Source organism: Triticum urartu, chromosome 1A (assembly GCF_056163025.1).
Source record: "Triticum urartu cultivar PI428250 chromosome 1A, HENAU_Tu73, whole genome shotgun sequence".
Lineage (NCBI taxonomy): Eukaryota > Viridiplantae > Streptophyta > Magnoliopsida > Poales > Poaceae > Triticum > Triticum urartu.
The window spans coordinates 252,751,002-252,773,618 of record NC_141873.1 but is presented as its reverse complement, the minus strand read 5'-3'; the positions used below and the strand labels follow the sequence as shown (position 1 = coordinate 252,773,618).

At 47.7% G+C, this 22,617-nt stretch overlaps 1 protein-coding gene across 2 annotated transcripts; it reads left to right on the top strand.

Annotated features, from left to right (window-relative positions):
- Positions 1-9,690: 9,690 nt before the first annotated feature.
- LOC125556251 (silicon efflux transporter LSI2-like) lies at positions 9,691-15,871 on the top strand. 2 transcript variants are annotated; one of them, XM_048719025.2, is made up of 4 exons: positions 9,691-9,923; positions 13,450-14,777; positions 14,878-15,067; positions 15,182-15,871. In XM_048719025.2, exons 2-4 carry the CDS (start codon positions 13,578-13,580, stop codon positions 15,448-15,450), a joined length of 1,659 nt encoding a protein of 552 aa, XP_048574982.1. In that variant the 5' UTR covers positions 9,691-9,923; positions 13,450-13,577; the 3' UTR covers positions 15,451-15,871. The 2 variants fall into 2 exon arrangements, with proteins under 2 accessions (XP_048574982.1, XP_048574989.1); XM_048719032.2 differs by lacking the exon at positions 9,691-9,923 and adding an exon at positions 12,705-12,975.
- Positions 15,872-22,617: the final 6,746 nt, after the last annotated feature.

Below are 22,617 nucleotides of genomic sequence, written 5' to 3'. Positions count from 1 at the left end.
GAAGGAATCTGTCCTAGAAGTGGTGGACTGTTTCCTGAGACTGCTATTGTATGCTCATAAGAGCGCTTGTATTCGGGTGGGTGGGTGGGTGGATTTAAATCTGAACCCTGGCCCAATTTTGGATCCGGAGTCTGAAGGTCTTCCGAACTTAGCAGGCCGGGCTCCGGGATATCCACTAATTTCTTAGGCCCGTCGTCTGATTCTATGTTCGGAGGGCAGGATGCATCTCCTCATAGGTAAGTGTCCGGCTCTTCGAGACCGGAGATCCGGACATAGTCCATCCTTAGTATGGAGGAAGAGTTGTCGACTCGCTCCTCGACTACCGCTATGTGGTGGGTGATCGGTGGAGATTTGATTTCTCTCTGATCGGGTTTAAGCCCAATTCGATCGTAGTCCGTAGCAACCCCCAGGGCGGAGATGCGATCTAGGAGCTCGTTTAAGGATGAAAGCTCTGCTAGATCCATCTGCTTGGAGTGTTCGGAGTCGATATGAAGGGGGGTTTCGATGACCCGATAGGTCATTGTCAGCATAACGACCGAACGGGCGGTCATGGTAAAGTCGCCCAACCGGAGGGTTTGGCCTGGGGCTAGTGCTCGTCCAGCGGTGATATTGTCCTTGAGAACAAGGCGAGCCATCGATCCTGTCGTCGACGTTATATCGGTACTCTCAATGAGAGCACCAATGTCGGTGTCAAAACCGGTGGATCTCGGATAGGGGTCCCGAACTGTGCGTCTAAGGTCGATGGGAACAGGAGACAGGGGACACGATGTTTATCTAGGTTCAGGCCCTCTCTATGGAGGTAATACCCTACGTCCTCCTTGATTGATATTGATGAATATGAGTATTACAAGAGTTAATCTACCATGAGATCGTAATGGCTAAACCCTAGAGGCCTAGCTTGTATGGCTATGGTCATGAATATATCCTCCTCCGGACTAAGTCCTCCGGTTTATATAGACACCGGGAGGATCTAGGGTTACACAAGGTCGGTTATAAAGAAAGGAATCTACATATTTGGTCGTCAAGCTTGCCTTCCACGCCAAGGAGAGTCCCATCCGGACACGGGTTCAGTCTTCGGTCTTCGTATCTTCACAGCCCATCAGTCCGTCCCATAGTTAACGAGCTAGACGCCTGAGGACCCCTTAGTCCAGGACTCCCTCACCACAAACCCACGACATGCGGTAATTACGTGGAGTGAACGTTGGGTTGACTACTGATGACCCACAAGTATAGGGGATCTATCGTAGTCCTTTCGATAAGTAAGAGTGTCTAACCCAACGACGAGCAGAAGGAAACGATAAGCAGTTTTCAGTAAGGTATTCTCTGCAAGCACTGAAATTATCGGTAACAGATACTTTTGTGATAAGGTAATTTGTAACGGGTAACAAGTAATAAAAGTAAATAAGCTGCAGCAATATGGCCCAATCCTTTTTGTATCAAAGGACAAGCCTGGACAAACTCTTATATAAAAGAAAGCGCTCTCGAGGACACATGGGAATTATCGTCAAGCTAGTTTTCATCACGTTCATATAATTTGTGTTTGGTACTTTGATAATTTGATATGTGGGTGGACCGGTGCTTGGGTACTGCCCTTACTTGGACAAGCATCCCACTTATAATTAACCCCTCTTGCAAGCATCCGCAACTACAAAGGAAGTATGAAGGTAAACCTAACCATAGCATGAAACATATGGATCCAAATCAGCCCCTTATGAAGCAACACATAAACTAGGGTTTAAGCTTCTGACACTCTAGCAACCCATCATCTACTTATTACTTCCCAATGCCTTCCCCTAGGCCCAAACAATGGTGAAGTGTCATGTAGTCGACGTTCACATGACATCACTAGAGGAGAGACAACATACATCTCATCAAAATATCGAACGAATATCAAATTCACATGACTACTTATAGCGAGACTTCTCCCATGTCCTCAGGAACAAACATAACTACTCACAAATCATAGTCATGTTCATAATCAGAGGGGTATTAATATGCATAAAGGATCTGAACATATGATCTTCCACCAAACAAACCAACTAGTATCAACTACAAGGAGTAATCAACACTACTAGCAACCCACAAGTACCAATCTGAGGTTTTGGGACAAAGATTGGATACAAGAGATGAACTAGGGTTTGAGATGAGATGGTGCTGGTGAAGATGTTGATGGAGATTGACCCCCTCCCGATGAGAGGATTGATGGTGATGACAATGGTGATGTTTTCCCCCTCCCGGAGGGATGTTTCCCTGGTAGAACAGCTCCGTCGGAGCCCTAGATTGGTTCCGCCTCGTGGCGGCGGTGCTTCGTCCCGAAATCTTGCTTATGATTTTTTTCCAGTGCGAAAGACTTCATATAGCCAAAGATGGGCACCAGAGGCCTGCCAGGGGGCCCACGAGATAGGGGGCACGCCCAGGGGGGTAGGGCGCGCCCCCCACCCTCGTGGATGGTGGGTGGGCCCCCTCCGATGCTTTATTCACCCAATATTTTTTATATATTCCAAAACTGACTTCTGTGGAGTTTCAGGACTTTTTGGAGTTGTGCAGAATAGGCCTCTAACATTTGCTCCTTTTTCAGCCCAAATTCCAGCAACCAGCATTCCCCCTCTTCGTGCAAACCTTGTAAAATAAGAGAGAATAGGCATAAGTATTGTGACATAATGTGTAATAACAACCCATAATGCAATAAATATCGATATAAAAGCATGATGCAAAATGGACGTATCAACTCCCCCAAGCTTAGACCTCGCTTGTTCTCAAGCGGAAGCCGATAACGAAAAAGATGTCCACATGTTTAGAGATAGAGGTGTCGATAAAATAAAATACGGACATGAGGGCATCATGATCATTCTTATAACAACAACAATATATATATATATATATTTGTCATATGATTTCTTATGCTAAAGTAACAATTCATTCACAATTTCAAGTATGAATCAGAAACTTCATTTAAAACTAACAAACTATAATCTCAGTCATTGAAGCAATTGCAATTTATCATAACATCGAAAAGAGTCAATATAAGAGCTTTTCAGTAAGTCCACATACTCAACTATCATTTAGTCTTTCACAATTTCTAACACTCACGCAATACTTATGGGTATGGAGTTTTAATCGGACATAGAGAAAGATAGGGGCATATAGTTTTGCCTCCCAACCTTTTACCTCAAGGGTAATGTCAACAATAATAGTTCATGAAAACTCACATCCAATTAGCTATATATATCAGGATCTTTCCAACACATAGAGCTTGAAAAAGGATAAAATGTAAAAAGGAAAGGTGAAGATCACCATGACTCTTGTATAAGGTATAAGACAAAAATAAAAGATAGGCCCTTCTCAAAGGGAAGCAGAGGTTGTCATATGTTTTTATGGTTGGATGCACGAAATCTTAATGCAAAAGAACGTCACTTTATATTGCCACTTGTGATATGGACCTTTATTAGGCAGTCCGTGGAATTTATTTCTTCCACATCACAAGATCGTATAAACCTTATTTTCTCCACACTAATAAATCATACATATTTAGAGAGCAATTTTTATTGCTTGCAACAATGACAACTTACTTCAGGGATCTTACTCAATCCATAGGTAGATATGGTGGACTCTCATGGCAAAACTGTGTTTAAGGATATTTGGAAGCACAAGTAGTATCTCTACTTGGTGCAAAGAATTTGGCTATCATGAGGGGGAAAGGCAAGCTCAACATGTTGGATGATCCATGACAATATAATTTATTTCGGATGTAAGAAAACATAACCCATTACGTTGTCTTCCTTGTCCAACATCAACTTTTTAGCATGTCATATTTTAATGAGTGCTCACAATCATAAAAGATGTCCAAGATTGTATATTTATATGTGAAAACCTCTATTTCTTTATTACTTCCTATTAATTGCAATGATGACCAAAATTATGTTTGTCAACTCTCAACAACTTTCATTCATCATACTCTTTATATCTAAAGTCATTACTCTCCATAAGATCAATATGATCTCTTTATTTCTTTTCATTCTTTCTATGTTTTTCTCAAGATCATAGCAAGATAGCAAAGCCCTTGACTCAACACTAATCTGTATTATATATAGCTCACGGACTCGATTACATAGAAGGATCATAAAGAAAAACTCAAAACTAGATCATACTAAACTTTATTCTACTAAATCAAGATATTACCAAAAGTATCGAACTAAGAAAAATGGTAAAGATAAAAGTGTGATGGTGATATGATACCGGGGCACTCCCCCAAGCTTGGCAGTTGCCAAGGGGAGTGCCCATACCCGATACTCAATTCTCCTTTGGTGGTAGTGATGATGGAGTTGTTGATGATGTAGGCTTGTCGTCCATCTTCCAAGGCATAGGCTCACCATCATAGAAGGATGATCAAGTCTCCGGGATCCTCAAATCTGTAGCCAAACTCATCCTCTTGAATCTATATTCACACTCACAGTTTTGGTTTTGCAGGTCATAGATCTGGGCTTGGAGGTGCTCGATTTTCTCGTGAAGCTTGAAGATGGTCACCCCAATGTTCTTGGCATCCAGCTTGTGACTGTTGGCGAACTCCGTGATCATCATGTGGTTGGCATCGAGTCTGCGTTCCACCACCCCCTCGAACTTGAAAACTTGTTGCTCCATTGCTTCAAGTCTTGTCTCCACGCTTCCGGTCCTCCTTGGTCCCTCAACATCGCGGATGTCCAGCACCCCCTCACGCAACTCAATGGTTTGAGGGTGTTGCAGCACCTCCGCGAGGTAGGGGTTGATGACCCTCTTGAAAAACTTGTCCTTGGGGGCGCTTGAAGACGGCATGGTGATCTAGATCTGTCAGAAAAATAGCTCGAAACAAAAACAAGAGATATTTGCGTGCTTTTGATATGGCCATCATCTTGTGCTTTTGATCTCCATCTCCAAAGCATCATCATGGTCTCCATCGTCACCTACTTAACACCTTGATCTCCATCGTAGCGTCGTTGCATCGAGGTCGTCACGCCAACTATTGCTTCTACAACTATCACTAACGCATAGTGATAAAGTAAATCAATTACATGGCGCTTGCACTTCATACAATAAAGAGACAACCCTAAGGCTCCTGCCGGTTGTCGATATTACAAAACATGATCATATCATACATCAACATACATCACATCATATCTTGACCATATCACATCACAACATGCCCTGCAAAAACAAGTTAGATGTCTTCTACTTTGTTGTTGCAAGTTTAACATGGCTGCTACGGGTTTCTAGCAAGAACCATTCTTACCTACGCATAAAACCACAATGGTGATTCATCAAGTTTGTTGTTTTAACCTTCTTCAAGGACCGGCCATAGTCAAATTCGGTTCAACTAAAGTAGGAGAAACAAACACCCGCCGGCCACCTTTATGCAAAACTAGTTGCATGTCTGTCGGTGGAACTGGTCTCATGTGCGTGGACATGTAAGGTTGGTCCGACCGCTTCATCCCACAATACCGCCGAATCAAAATAAGACGTTGGTGGTAAGCAATATGACTATCACCGCCCAAAACTCTTTGTGTTCTACTCGTGCATATCATCTATGCATAGACCTGGCTCATGATGCCACTGTTGGAAATCATTGAATGGAAAACAAAAAATTTCTACGCACACGCAATGATATATCCATGGAGATGCATAGCAACGAGGGGGGAGTGTGTCTACGTACCCTCGTAGGCCGTAAGCGGAAGCATTAAACAACATGGCTGATGTGGTCGAACTTTCTTCGCGCTCCAACCGATCTAGTACCGAGCGCATGGCACCTCCGCGTTCTGCACACGTTCAGCTGGGTGACGTTCTCCGCCTTCTTGATCTAGCAAGACAGCGAGGAAGTAGATGAGTTCCGACAGCACGACGGCGTGGTGACGATGATGATGAAGTGATCTCCACAGGGCTTTGCCTAAGCACTACAAAAATATGACCAGGGATGTAAACAGTGGAGGGGGCGCTGCACACGGCTAGGCAATTGTCTGTTGTGTGCTAGGCGCCCCCCTCCAACATATATATAGGTGGGAGGGAGGGAGGAGCAGCCAAAAGGAGGCACCCAAGTAGGAGGAATCCTACTTGGAGTCCATGCCCCCCTTTCCTTATTTGGAGTGCGGGGAAAGACAGGAAGGGTGGCGCCTCCCCCCCTCTCCTTTCTCCCATGAGAGGGAAATGCAGGAGGGCCTAGCCCTCCCCCTTTTCCTTCCCTAGGGCTGGCCAAACAAGGGAGGGGCGCATCAGCCCCTTGTGGGCTTTTTTGTCCCCTCCTTTGGTCCATAAGGCCCATAACTTGTCGGGGGGTTCCCGGAACCCCTTCCGGTGACCCGATTCCTTTCCGGTACGTCCCGAAACACTTCCGGTGTCCAAATGCCATCGTCCTATATATCAATCTTTACCTCTCGACCATTTTGATACTCCTCGTCATGTCCATGATCTCATCCAGGACTCCGAACAACATTCGGCAAACCAAAACATATAACTCATATAACATTATATCATCAACGAACGTTAAGCGTGCGGACCCTACAGGTTCGAGAACTATGTAGACATGACCGAGACACCTCTCCGGTCAATAACCAATAGCGAAGCCTGGATGCCTATATTGGATCCTACATATTCTAGGAAGATCTTTATCGGTCGAACCGTTATGACAACATACGTAATTCCCTTTGTTCATCGATATGTTACTTGCCCGAAATTTGATCGTCGGTATCTTCATACCTAGTTCAATCTCGCTACCGGAAAGTCTCTTTACTTGTTCCGTAATACATCACCTTGTGACTAACTCCTTAGTCATTTTCTTGCAAACTTATGATGTGTATTACCGAGAGGGCCCAGAGATACTTCTCTGATACTCGGAGTGAAAAATCCTGATCTCGATCTATACCAACTCAACAAACACCTTCGAAGATACCTGTAGAGCATCTTTATGATCACCCAGTTACGTTGTGACGTTTGATAGCACACAAGGTATTCCTCCGGTATCCGGGAGTTGCATAATCTCATAGTCGAAGGAATAAGTATTTGTCATGAAGAAAGCAATAGCAATAAACTAAATGATGTGATCCCGTTATCAAATGACAACACATGTCTATGGTTAGGAAACCTTAGCCATTTTTTACCAACGAGCTAGTCTAGTAAAGGCTTATACTAGGGACACGGTATTTGTTTATGTATTCACACATGTATTTAAGTTTTCGATCAATATGATTTTAGCATGAATAATAAACTTTTATCATGAATAAGAAAATATAATATAAAATAACAACTTTATTATTGCCTCTAGGGCATATTTCCTTCACGCAAAACCTCCATGCCGAGGTGCCTCAGCCTCATCGAGGGGTTGCCGCCGCCTCCTCCTGCCTCAGCGCCTTGGCACCGAGCGCTGCTGCCACCGTGGCCAACGCCGGCTGCAGCGGCGGCATGACTTGTTGTGGGGTGTGGGGCTGGCGGCGCTGGGATCTGATCCCCCTGGCGCCGCCCTGGGGTGGCGGGGCGAGGGGGTTGGAGGGGTCTTCCTAAACATTGTCTTGTGGGAAAGGCTGCTCAGATGTAGAAGTGCACCTGAACGACGTATTTGTACAAGATAAAAATGTATATTATTGGTATTGAGAGGATTCCGAATTAGCATTCATTTTTCAATAAATTTTCAATGCAATAACTTCTCAGATCACGACATTCATTTTTGAACAAATTTCCAATGCAACAACTTCTCAGATCACGGCTCATATCAACGGCTAAAGACGTTTTCGTAGATACGTACTCCCACGCCTACGTGGCCCTATAAATTTTCGGCGCCCTGGCGATGACTACTGGTAGAGCAACGTACCGCCCCAAGGCTCGCCGCCGAGGCTGACTGAGGCCACCCACTCCATCTTCGTTCCAGCCAATCGAGTGAAAACCCATGTATTGCGTTGATCTTTCCTTGTCAAGCAATTTAACGGTATGTGTATGTAGGTATGCGCTGCTAAAGGCTCAGTTACACGCTGGAAGAGTACAAAAGGAAATTAAGCGGAAGCTCCAAATCAAGAAGGCGTTAGAGCATCCACATGTGCGGGTCACCAAATCCGGCCCCTCAACCGCACCGGGACACGTCCGGATGTGTCCGTGGCACTGATCAAGCGTTTCTAAAATCTTGTCGTCCACATAATATCTTATATCCATATTAAAACGTACAACATGAATATAACTGTATAGATCATCAAACGGATATAAAAATAGACATAAAAATGCACAATCCTATCACCAACGGATATCTTAGATCACCAAAAGTTCACATAATCCACATCAACGACGGATAAGTTTATACTAGATTAGTAAAAACTTGAAATTACAGACACAGACGGCAGTGCTTCACCACTTCCTCGTCGTTCCTTTGCCCTTCCGGTCACCGGCGCTGTTGTAGGCATCCGGGCAGGCGTCGGTGGCAAGAGGTGGGTAGTTGGAGTCGGAGCAGTGGTCGGAGGAGGAATCGGAGATGGCAATGAAGGCCTCATTCGCCGGATAACCCGGTCCTACTTCCGCTTGAGCTTGGCCACCCTCGCCGCCTTGTGTTCGGACTGCTCAATGGCTAGCCAGAACGCCTTGGCATTCTTCCTCCCTAGTCGGCGAGCGTCTCTCGCCGCCGTGGTAGACCAACGCGAGAAGCCGCTCCTCCTCGTCGGGCATCACTGGAAAACCTCCCTCTCCCTTGCCTGCTATCGCGGCAGGCGACGCACGCCTCCATTTTTGGCGTGTGCGGCTGCGGTGTCGGCGGAGCGAGCACTAGAACCCATCGATGCCCTTACGCAGCATCACCCGGTAGGGAGGTGGACGACGGAGGGGCGACACGAATTGAGCAGCCGCGCGAAGCTGCGCGCTGGCGGAAAGGGCTAGCTCCGGCATCGGGCGAGCGGTGACGGACCAGATCCAGAACTGCCCACATGTCCATCCATGGCCGCTCCATTGTAATGCGGAAGGCCAGCTTGTCCTTGCCATCGACGAAGCTGTCGGAGTGGCTGCGGAGCTCGACATGCTTGCCGGAGATTGGATTATATCAAATCGGAGGAGGGGAGGAGAAGAGACGGAGCGTGAGCGAAGCAAAGTGTGTGTAGGATTTCCGGATCAGGATTTTTGTGGGGACAGACTGGGGTCGACGGTTGGCTGGACTGACGTGACGAACGCGCCCGAGCCGCCTCATAGTCGCCCTACATTTAAACTAGATATAAAAGGCGTCGAAAAGCCTAGACGTTTGAGACCGATTTTGAGATACTCGGGTAAGTCGGCTCATTTTAACCGGTCCGTCCGTTCAGACGTTTGAGTACGGTTTGAGGGATAGGGATTTAGATGCTCTTGGCCTGGTCATAGTGGGGAGTAACTTAGACTAGTGTCATGCATATGACACTAGTTTATATTACTACCTTCATAGTGCAAAGTGTCATAGAAGTAGTATCATATATGGTTGCATTTATTAGCTTGTAGACTCAACATTTGTTAGGAAGCGCTATGTGATGGTAACATAATATGTTACTTTAAACACCTCTCTTCTCATTAATTAAGTGTCACATAAACAAACTTGTCTTGAAATGTATTATGTTACTTTCTCCGTTCCGAATTACTTATTTTGGATTTGTCTAGATACGGATGTACTACTATGACTAGCCTTATGCAGTGCCCGCGTGCCTCTCGGCGGCCTATTTATATGCGCTCCCTCTCCCATCATCCATACCACCTCTCCACCTAGCTAGCACGGCAGTGGATGGCCAAGAAGAGCTCCACGTGCTCCAGATCAAAACTGCTCAAATTCTTCCTGGGATCTCTTGTACAAGCTACAAGCCATTGATCCTTTCCCTAGCCGGATCTTTAGGCCGCGCGGCGAGAGCAAATAATCGGCGGGCAGGCGCGTACGCATGCGTGTGTCGATTCAAGTGCTCTGGCCTGGAAATGTAAGCGCGCTCTCTCTTTCTATATATATACATGTAAATGTGTGTGTGTGTGTGTGTGTGTTCGGAGGTGCGTTCGTGAAGAATTTGCGTGCTGCGCGCAAAATCAGTCGTGATTTTTCCAAACCGTACAATTCACGTGACTTGGCCTAGCATGCCTGCGGCTGGGTGGACTTGGTTTAACAACAGTTGTTGAGTTTAACTGTAAAAATAAACGAGGATGCGTCCATCCATGTAACACACGTAGTACATGCGTTGGTACGGAAGGACTTTGCAACACCACAGATCCCTCCCGGCATCCCGATGCATGCGGCGGATGCTCCCTTCCATGTGCTGATATGCGTGCATGTGCCCAGATTTGGTCCCAATAAACGACACTCTTCAGAGCTCGTACTACTTCGCAGTAGTACGTAATACGTCAGTGCGTTGTTAACTTTGAGTAGTACGGAGTAGTTTAATAAAGTAAATCTACTACAAGTAAAGAAATAAGGTTTGAAATTAGTATCTTTTTGTGCGGGATGAAATCCACCGCTTTCCCCCGCGAAAAAAGAAAGAAATATGGAATTCACCGCTTGGCAAACGCGGTCAGCAATGCTCCACACGATTCACCTTCCTCTAGCGGTTGATTCAATCTGCCTGCCAAATCACATACTCCTACTTGGTTGCACGGGGCCGCAAACTCCATGACTCACTCTCACACCGATATGACGGGGAGCTCACACCGGGCCGAGGCCAGAACAAAACAGGGACGTGCCGGCAGACGTTGCTCTCTCTACCGGTCCCTCACCGCGGCCAGCAACAAGCACCACACACCTCTCCCGTCGCTTCGCTCGCTCCGTACGTCCGAAAGCCTCTCCTCTCGCGGGGCCAGGTCGACTCGGCTCGGCTCTCATCCGTAGCCGTGTCACCTCTCACCAGTCAAGATCGCGTCTTGATGAACTGCCAGCCAGCCTCTTTTGGAGTTTCCTGGGGGCCCAAAAAAACTTTTCTCCAGCAAGCCTCGGAAAGTAAGCATGGGACAGCCAGTCCCCATGGCCGGCGTAAGCGCAGAAATGGATGTTAGCCCGGCTGTCACCTCCGTCGTCTGGACCTTGAGCGAGCGAGCGAGTGGCCGTTGTCGCGCGCGGGTTTCTACGGGGGGCTTGCGTCTTTTGACCTGTTTTCAAAAAAAGTGACACCGACGGTATACTCGTAGTAGCCAGTTTATAGGAGACCCGCCTATCATGTCAGGCTCCACGGGAGGGCGACCATGTGAATGTGATGCCCGCTCCTCCTCATCGCACGCGCGTGAGCTTGATCGATCGATCGATCGATCTCTCTGTTGCTGCGACACAACAATAGTTTCTGCGCGACCATATTAGTTTACGGAGTGTCCTGTGCGGAGACGCCTGTGCCTGTGTAGGCGCTTTATGCCAAGAAAAAATAGTACTGCATTGACGGTAGTACTGCATTTTCTCGCTTCAATCTACTAAAGGAAATCGAGCACCACTACGTAAACATATACTCCCTCTGTATCTAAACACTCTTATATTAGTATACGGAGTGAGTAATATATAAGATGTTTTCAATTTTGAGCTGCAAAAACATCTTGTATTAGTGTACGGAAGTGGTATTTGCTATCAAGACTTAAAAATAATATCTTCATCGACCGGAGAATTGCTTTCTTAGAAATATGCATTTCTTTTGAAGAAATGGATTTTACTTATTTATTTAGAACGGCATGGAGATATACATCCGCACTATGGACCATCGTTTGTTGTTCGCTAAGCATGGAATTCGCTTCCATGGTGATCACCAAACACTAAGAAATTCAGTTCGTAATCACGTTTGTGCCATTGCACCCGCTTCTTGCTTCGTGCATGTTGTTCGTTCTTGCAATGGTAGAGCACAAGAGGTAGAGCATATCCGAGAGACTCATGCGGCATTTTTTGAGCTACCAAGTCACCACATGCGCCTCATAGCCTCACATAGTTTAAAAATTGTTTTGATCATCAATTGCACCAATAATTTATGAGTTATGTGCAATAAATATATCATTTTATTTTTTATATGAACTCAATGGCATATTTTCTGATATATAATTAAAAAAATACTAGAACAATAGATAATTTATTAGTGATGGTCAAAGTTTGCCTCAAAATATGTGTGAGCTTGTAATAAACCCACGGAAGGGAGTATGTCTTCATCAGGACCAATGATGCTTGAGTGTTGCGCTAAAGTTATTTTAAATTGCTATGGAAAAATTATTACTAGTTGGTGAAACAAAGGGTATGAAAAGCAAGGAAATACTTTAAATAAAATAGATTGTGATAGTTTCCCATAAGCCAAAGGAAACCAGGTGGCAAGTCCCTGGTAAGCTGGGCCTAGTCAAACTAAAGCACGTGTGAGATGTGCGTGAGACTGATTCATCCAGATCTACAGGGAACATACCAGTTAAAGCAAGTACAATAGTTACTATAAACCTATTTGCATGACATTTTTTGCTTATGTGAAGAACAAGAAATAAACAAGAGAGAGAGAGAGAGAGAGAGAGAGAGAGAGAGAGAGAGAGTGGACTCTCATGAAATAGCCAGCATCTGAACGTGCTCGTTGATAGGAATGAGTAACGCGACGGGGTAAAAGGGAGAAATGAAAATTCTACTAAACAAAGAGTCAACCTTATATCCTACCCTGCTTAATTTTTATGACATAACAGTGTTATATAGCCACTGCTTGTTACTCCCTTCATAAAGAAATATAAGATCATTCATATCTAAACACTTTTATATTTCTTAACAGAGGGAATATAATACTAAGCTTGCTCTTGCCCAAACCAAAGACTGGCCAGTGCTCCGGTTAGCCGTAGAGAGCCGGAACACGTACAGGATTGCACCGCCCGCGTTAAATAGGCCGGTCCTAAGCACTCGGTCCCAACCACGAGGAGATAACACGTCGCGACCTCTCTGCCACTCGTCAGTCGCAAGGTCCCTGCTCCTACTCCTACCCCCCTGGAATCCCAGTAGCGACTGCGGCGGCTTGCTCAAACCCTTTTGCGGCTTCGCCACTCTCCCGGCCGGTACGTGTAAACCCCTCACCTCACCGCCGCCGTCGTGCGAAACTCTAGCTTGACCGGGTGGTTGCGCCCATACGCCAGCCGCGCGCCGTTATGCTGCTGGGCGGTGCCGGTGCGCCGGTGGCACACCTTAGCAAGGCGCTGCCTATTTCCGGCCGTGCTGACTGACCTCCGTGCTGATCCTCTAAACCGATGCATGCTGCTAGCTAGCTACCCAGAGCGCAGGCACGGCCGATCAAACTTCAGACAGTTTACCTGTTTGTTTTCCCGTCGTGCGGCTGACCACCTTAGCCGCTGCGCGACTGACGAGCAGTTTGAGTGATTTCAGTGCCGTAGTTGCGAGATTATAATCTTCAAATCATGATTGACCACGCTGTGTCTTTTCTGCACACATTGGTGCAACTTGTAGCCATCAGTTTTGGGGACTCTCCTACACTATTGACACGCAGTTTCTGTTTCTGTGCACCGATTCCGCAGGATCTAATCTAAGCAAGAAGGCCACTCATTCTGACCGGAAACCCACTAGCATTATTGTCGCTGGCTGATCAGTTGCGCTCCATCGGCTGAATTTCTTTCTTCTTCTTCACAACAAGTGTCGATCGGAGATGGCGCTTGAGAGCACGGCCAAGGTGGTGCTGGGATGCGTGGCCTTCTCCATCTTCTGGGTGCTGGCCGTCTTCCCGTCCGTGCCCTTCATGCCGGTGGGCCGGACGGCGGGGTCTCTGCTGGGGGCCATGCTCATGGTGCTCTTCCGCGTCATGACCCCCGAGCAGGCCTACGCCGCCATCGACCTCCCCATCCTCGGCCTCCTCTTCGGCACCATGGTCGTCAGCATCTTCCTGGAGCGCGCCGACATGTTCCAGTACCTCGGCAGCATGCTCTCCTGGAAGAGCCGCGGCAGCAAGGACCTCCTCTTCCGCGTCTGCCTCGTCTCCGCCGTCGCCAGCGCGCTCTTCACCAACGACACCACCTGCGTCGTGCTCACCGAGTTCATCCTCAAGGTGGCCAGGCAGAACAACCTGCCCCCGCAGCCCTTCCTCCTGGCCCTCGCCTCCAGCTCCAACATCGGCTCCTCCGCCACGCCCATCGGCAACCCGCAGAACCTCGTCATCGCCGTCACCAGCGGCATCTCCTTCGGCTCCTTCCTCTTCGGCATCTTCCCGGCCATGATCGTTGGAGTCATCACCAACACCTGCATCCTCCTCTGTTACTTCTGGAAGCACCTCTCCGTCGACAAGGAGCGGGACCAAGAGTCGGCTGGGGGCCAGGACGTCGTTGTGGCCGACGACGAGGTCACCTCGCACCGGTTCACGCCCGCGAGGATGTCGCGCGCCAACTCGGTAAACGGCGACGCCGACTACATGAACGAGCCGATCCGCAGGAGTGACAGCATGAGCAGGAGCAAGAGCTACAACTCCGAGGGCGACCGCGACATCCAGGTCGCCATCAGGTCGGTGCGCGCGTCCAGCATGTCGCAGGAGATGGTGGAGGTGTCCACAGTGTGCGACCGGCGCGACGATGGCCCCCGGAAGGTGACCAGGACGACCAGCCGCCAGCGCAGCGTGATCATCGAGGACGCGCCCGAGCACATCTTCGACGGCGACGAGAAGGAGAAGCCGCACGACGAGGAGGTGGTGAAGCAGAAGAAGTGGAAGGTGCTCGCGTGGAAGACCGCCGTGTACCTCACGACGCTCGGGATGCTCGTCTCGCTCCTCATGGGGCTCAACATGTCCTGGACCGCCATCACCGCCGCCCTCGTCCTCCTGGCGCTCGATTTCACCGACGCACAAGCATGCCTAGAGAAGGTATGTCTTCTGAAAATCTGACAGTTTTTCAAAAATATCGATCATGTATGAAACATGCTGCTAATTCGGATCAAAATTTCCGTTCATGATTTGCATGCAGGTATCGTACTCGCTGTTGATCTTCTTCTGCGGGATGTTCATAACGGTGGATGGCTTCAACAGAACTGGCATACCCAACGCGCTCTGGGAGCTGGTGGAGCCGCACGCGAGGATCGACAGCGCCAAAGGAATCGCGCTTCTTGCCGTTGTGATTCTTGTTCTTTCAAATGTTGCCTCAAATGTTCCAACCGGTAACTCTTTCTTCCCCACCTGAATAATTTCTTGTTAGACTTGAGAAAAATCTTGTGATCTTGCGATAACCAGGTGCACTAAGCATGTTATCTCGGAATCATCTTTGTTTTCAGTGCTGCTGCTGGGCACAAGAGTGGCAGCATCCGCTGGTGCGATCTCACCTGCTTCGGAGAAGAAAGCCTGGCTCATACTAGCTTGGGTCAGCACGGTGGCGGGCAACCTCACCCTTCTGGGCTCAGCTGCGAACCTAATCGTGTGTGAGCAGGCGCGGCGGGCGCAGTTCCATGGCTACAACCTCACCTTCTGGAGCCACCTTCGTTTCGGCGTGCCGTCGACCATCATCGTCACCGCTATTGGCCTCATTATCGTCGTGAGCTACTGAACTGGACGGGGAGGAACAACTCCTACTCCTACGTTGCAGCAGTAGTGCAACACGTAAGCAGACAGACAGCTTCCATAAGCAAGGAAGCAGCCGTGAAAATGGGGCAATTTACCTGATTATCGTCTTCTACATTCGTGTAAACTTCTCGCCCGAAATTAGGCGCGGGACGTCGTCGTCGCCCATCTGCTAAAGCAAATAATGGGTGTGTCCTGTACGTGTGTTGTACTCTACGTAGATATAAGATTACCCGGTCGACGCAAGTAGTCGGTGTCCGTCCGTTGTATTCGAAAGCCAAGCTTTGCTTCGATAGGATGGATGGAAGGACGGGGAATGCAGTGACAATGTTATTTCAGCTGTATGTTTGCAGATAAAAGATATTTTATATGATGGACCGGTGGAGAGTGCGGTCATTATATTTCAACACTCTTGTTTATGTCTAGACTTTCTTACTTTTTAGAAGTGGGATTGATGTAGGTCTTAGATATCCTTTTTATGGAGAAAATGCGATCGACCGACTTTATAAATAAAGCCATATGAAAACAGTCAATAACCAGCGAAACCCACACAAATCACCCAGAGTCATACGAACCACCCAACACTAGGTAACAAAAGAAGGCAACAATTCAGTGCCACGCAGGCCCGAAAACAACATAAGGGGCACGTAGGCCACCACCTACGCGCACAAAAGATCCAAGCAGCTACGACGAAGCACAAGCAGACGGAAGAGACATCAGATTGGCAGACGTCCGCACTTTGTTGATCAACATCTCCATGCCGTCACAATCCGCCGATTTAGTCAACAATTTGCACTGCTGCAGGAAGATAGACATTTTAAACAAGATATCAGCAGACTTATTAAGGAAAGCACCCTGAATAGTAAATTTATTGCGAGTAGTCCAAAACACCCAGCATAGGGCGTCCAATCCAGTCCAAAATAATCTCCTGGAGCGGCCTTGCAGACTGGCCGTCAGCAAGCGGACGTCGGCAAAGGAGCCAGGGGCCCAGGAGGTATTGTACCAGGAACCAACACACCCCCAAACCAAATTGGCCAAAACACAATGGAAGAAGATGTGATTAGTATCCTCAAGAGTAGATCATAAGGCACAATAAGTAGAACCAGGCCCGTTCCTTTTCTCGATCTGATAGGCGGAGGGTAGCCGACCCCTGAAGGCCTGCCAGAGGAAGATCTTGATCTACAGAGGAATCCTGACCTCCCAGATTTGCTTAAATTTCAAGGAATTGGTACCAGAAATAAGCCGAGCATATAAAGACTTGATCGAGAACTTCCCAGATGCAGAATGAGGCCATGACATGGAATCCGCCTCCTCCGAGAGCGCATGGAACATAGCAGCGAGACGATGCCAGTCACCCAACTCTTCAGGAGAGAGGGTTCTCCAAAAACCCAAGTCCCAGCTATTGCGAGAGAGCTCAGAGATTGAGATCTCTGGGTTAGAGAAATAAGAAAACAAAACCGGAAAGGAGGTCGCAAGGGGAGCATCCCCAGTCCACCAATCCAACCAAAAATTGGTCGAGGCCCCATTATTGACCATGAATTTAACATGAACTCACAGCACCTACCTGACTTTGACTAAATCTTTCCAAAACCGCGAGCCACCGATCGCCGAGGCAAACATAGTGTTGGGGAACGCAATATTTTAAAAAAATTCCTACGATCACGCAAGATTTATCTAGGAGATGCATAGCAACGAGAGGGGAGAGTGTGTCTACGTACCCTCGTAGACCGAAAGCAGAAGCGTTTTAGTAATGCGGTTGATGTAGTCGAACGTCTTGGCGATCCAACCAATCAAGTACTGAACGCACGACACCTCCGCGATCTACACACGTTCAACTCGGTGACGTCCCTCGTACTCTTGATCCAGTTGAGGCCGAGGGTGAGTTGCGTCCACACGACGGCGTGTTGACGGTGATGATGAAGTTAACGACGCGGGGCTTCACCTAAGCACTACGACAATATGACCGAGGTGGAAAACTATGGAGGGGGGCACCGCACACGGCTAAAGATCAACTTGTGTGTCTATGGGGTGCCCCTCCCCCGTATATAAAGGAGGGGACGAGGAGGAGGACCGGCCTCAAGGGGCGTGCCCAAGGGGGGGGATTCGTACTCCTAGTAGGAGTAGGTTTCCCCCTTTCCTATTCCAAGTAGGATAAGAAGGAAGGAGAGGGAGAGGGAGAAGGAAAGAGGGGGGCGCCGCCCCCTCCTAGTCCAATTCGGACCAGTCCATGGGGGGCGCGCTGCCTCCCCTTGTGGCCCTTCTCTCCTTTCCACTAAATCCCAATAAGGCCCAATACTTCCCCCGGTGAACTCCCGTAACTCCCGAGTTCTCCAAAAAATACCCGAATCACTCGAAACCTTTCTGATGTCCGAATATAGCCTTCCAATATATGAATCTTTAACTCTCGGCCATTTCGAGACTCCTCGTCATGTCCGTGATCTCATCCGGCACTCCGAACAAACTTCGATCATCAAATCACATAACTCATAATACAAATCGTCATCGAACGTTAAGCGTGCGGACCCTACGGGTTCGAGAACTATGTAGACATGACCGAGACACATCTCTGAAAAATAACCAAGGTGGAACCTGGATGCTCATATTGGCTCCTACATATTCTACGAAGATCTTTATCGGTCAAACCGCATAACAACATACGTTGTCCCCTTTGTCATCGGTATGTTACTTGCCCGAGATTTGATCGTCCGTATCATCATACCTAGTTCAATATCATCACCGGCAAGTCTCTTTACTCGTTCCATAATGCATCATCCCGCAACTAACTCATTAGTCACAATGCTTGCAAGGCTTATAGTGATGTGCATTACCGAGAGGGCCCAGAGAAACCTCTCCGATACACGGACTGACAAATCCTAATCTCGATCTATGCCAACTCAACAAACACCATCGGAGACACCTGTAGAGCATCTTTATAATCACCCAGTTACGTTGTGACGTTTGATAGCACACTACGTGTTCCTCCGGTATTTGGGAGTTGCATAATCTCATAGTCATAGGAACATGTATAAGTCATGAAGAAAGCAATAGCAATAAACTAAACGATCATAGTAAGCTAACGGATGGGTCTAGTCCATCACATCATTCTCTAATGATGTGATCTCGTTCATCAAATGACAACATATGTCCATGGCTAGGAAACTTAACCATCTTTGATTAACGAGCTAGTCTAGTAGAGGCATACTAGGGACACTCTGTTTGTCTATGTATTCACACATGTACTAAGTTTCTGGTTAATACAATTCTAGCATGAATAATAAACATTTATCATGATATAAGGAAATATAAATAACAACTTTATTATTGCCTCTAGGGCATATTTCCTTCAGTCTCCCACTTGCACTAGAGTCAATAATCTAGTTCACATCATCATGTGATTTCACACCAATAGTTCACATATTTATGTGATTAGTTCACTTCTTCATGTGACTAATACCCAAAGGGTTTACTAGAGTCAATAATCTAGTTCACATCGCTATGTGATTAACACCCAAAGAGTGATCATGATTTGCTTGTGAGAGAAGTTTAGTCTACGGGTCTGCAACATTCAAATCCGTATGTATTTTGCAAATTTCTATGTCTATAATACTCTGCACGGAGCTACTCTAGCTAATTGCTCCCACTTTCAATATGTATCTAGATCGAGACTTAGAGTCATCTAGATCGGTGTAAAAAGCTTGCATCAACGTAACTCTTTACGACGAACTCTTTTATCACCTCCATAACCGAGAAATATTTCCTTAGTCCTCTAAGGATAATTTTGACTGTTGTCCAGTGATCTACTCCTAGATCACTATTGTACTCCCATGCCAAAACCGTGCTAAGGTATACAATAGGTCCGGTACATAGCATAGCATACTTTATAGAACCTATGACTGGGGCATAGGGAATGACTTTTCATTCTCTTTCTATTTTCTGCCGTGGCCAGGTTTTGAGTCTTTACTCAATTTCACACCTTACACTCATGCAAGAACTCCTTCTTTGACTGATCCATTTTGAACTCCTTCAAAATCTTATCAAGGTATGTAGTCATAGAAAGTCTTATCAAGCGTCTTGATCTATATTTATAGATCTTGATGCCCAATATGTAAGTAGCTTTATAGGTAATTCTGTGACGCCCCGAGACCGTTGCGCCAGGTGTCTTCCAGTTATTCGCTATCTTTGCCATGCCATTCGCTTGCGTGTTGCATCTTACCATGTCATCATGTGCATTGCATCATCATGTTTTCAAAACTTGCATTAGCCCGGGTCTCCCAGTTCTTTCCGTTGTCCGTTCTGAGCCCAGACACACTTGAAAAATAAATCCCAATGCCTTTGTTATCACAACTCTTGGCCTCTAACTTTGCCATATGTCCTTTCTTCATTTTCCAGAGTTCCACCAAAAACCTCAACATTTTTCGACACTTCTAAATCAAAGTCCTAGTTCAAACCCATTTGAATTAAATTCAAATGAGTTTGAATTTATATCTTTCAATCATGGCATTTCTAATTTTCTTGGGTCAAACTTATTTTTTGACTCCGAGAAAAATATCCTCCTGCTCAAGCTTCTTCCCTAACCTCTCTTTATTTTCCTTCTCTTTAATCCTTTTCTGCTAAAGAGTCATGAGAGGGAAGAGATCCCAGCCCACCAGGTCGTTTAGGCCCAACTAGGCCATCCTCCACTGCAGCCCCATCCTATCGGGCCACCTGGGCCGCCCAACCTCCCGCACCAGGCCGGCCAACCAACCCTTCCTAACCCTAGGGCGCACCCCACTCCCCTCGATCATTCCCTCGTCCTCCCTCCGCCGCCAGGAGCCCGATCCCCTCCTCACCTCTCGTTCGACCCCCTCTCTCCCCTTCCCGTAGCGCACCATCTTCTCCCCTGATCCCCTCGCTCCCTCTGCTCTACCCCGCCTCCATCATGCGCCCATTCCCCCATGGCCGCCCCAAGCTCCTCAGGAAGCCGCGCCGCCCGCCTCTGGACTCGACTCCAACGGGATCCAGGCATCCCCGCGCTGGAATCGTCGTTCCCGCATCGTCGCGGGGCCATCTCGCTCCGTCCTACCACGAGCTCCACCTCCCATGGCATGCTACTGCCCGCGACCCCGCCTTCTGCGTCTACCAACATCACCGTGGCTGCTCTGTGCTCTCCACCGGAGCCACGTCGCCTCCCCGCCATGGCGCCCTGCTCCAGACCTCATCCTCGTCGGACTCCGCCGCCCCCAGGGCAGCTCCTCCGGCCTCCCTGTCCTCTGCTTCATCTCCTCACACCCTTGCCTTCTACGCCCACGCCGTCCTCCACCAGCAGCGTCGCCACCCTCGCCGGACCTCGTTCCTCAGCCCGCAGCCATGGCCTCAAGTTCGTCAAGCCGCCGCTCCGCCTCTGCCTCATTCGAGCGGAGAGGAGGAAGCGCCTCTGCTCGCCCGCTATGACCAGTGCCATGAACCGCAGCTCTTTGTACCGGCCCCCGAACCGCAAGACCAAGAACACCCACCGACCTGAGCGTCCCTTGGACACGTCAAGGTCGACTCCATCGCAAAGAACGACTACATGTTTGACCCTGGATATGGGATTTCAAAATGCCAAGTACCCTTCAGTTCGGCAAGACCGGCAAGTTCGACTACAACACTGTAATATCAAGTACACGACGAACCTCGAAGACTTTGGACGTGCAAAGTTCCTCTTCAAATATGAATGACTACATCCAATGTGGAATTTGTCAAGTACCCTGGAGGCCACATTGACGCCAAGTACCTCTAACGCCGCCCGAACTTTTACAGAACATGTACCACAACCATCGCTGAAGACCCGTGAACAACTACTTCCCCTTCGACACGTGTACCCCTACCGCCGAACTCGATCCATTCTGATAATGCATGCGTCAAAGGTATAACCACCGAGAACGACCGCCCGTGGATGAATGCATGTTTGATGTATGAGATGCTCGTGCTTGCACCGTGCTCGAATTGTCAGTGCACGTTGCCCCTCTTTTGCCTTGTCACTGACATGTGGACACCCGGTTACCGGGATCACCCCACCATCTTTTGCATGCTCCCGCCACACTACCTTTTGCACCGGTATCTCTGCGAGCTACCGGAACCGATATGGTGCCGTGGCAACATTTTCAAATTCATCGACGTGGCACCCCTTTCGTTTCCGCCACGACGACAAATGCTTCATAATATGCTCATGTCAACATTTTCATAAAATTGCATAAACTTGCATATGTCATCCGCATCATGATAACATCTTCAAGAATGTTTAAATTGTTGCTTGCTTCTTTCCGGGTTGCTTCTCTCGTTAGCTTCGGTTTTGTTCCGGAGTTGTGAGGATTCGTTCGACTACGTCTGTTTGTCTTCTTCATGGACTCGTTCTTCTTCCTTGCGGGATCTTAGGCAAGATGACCATACCCTCGAAATCATTTCTATCTTTGCTTGCTATTTTGCTATGCCGCGATACCTACCACATGCTTTATCATGCCTCCCATATTGCCATGTCAAGCCTCTAACCCACCTTTCCTAGCAAACCGTTGTTTGGCTATGTTACCGCTTTGCTCAGCCCCTCTTATAGCGTTGCTAGTTGTAGGTGAAGATGGAGTTTGTTCCATGTTGGAACATGGATTTGTTGGGATATCATTATTATATTTTGTTTACTTTAATGCACCTATATACTTGGTAAAGGGTGGAAGGCTTGGCCTTATGCCTGGTGTTTTGTTCCACTCTTGCTGCCCTAGTTTCCGTCATACCGGTGTTATGTTCCTTGATTTTGCGTTCCTTACGCGGTTGGGTTATAATGAGAACCCCTTGACAGTTCGCTTTGAATAAAACTCTTCCAGCAAGGCCCAACCTTGATTTTACCATTTGCCACCTAAGCCTTTTTCCCTTGGGTTCTGCAGACTTAAGGGTCATCTTTATTTTAACCCCCCCGAGCCAGTGCTTCTCTAAGTGTTGGTCCGAAACAGAGCCACTTGGGGCGCCACCTCGGGGAAACTTGAGGGTTGGTTTTAGCTGTACGTAGTGTTCATCCGGTGTTCCCCTGAGAACGAGATATGTGCAGCTCCTATCGGGATATCGGCGCATCGGGCGGTCTTGATGGTCTTATTTTACCATTGTCGAAATGTCTTGTAACCAGGATTCTGAGTCTGATCGGGTCTTC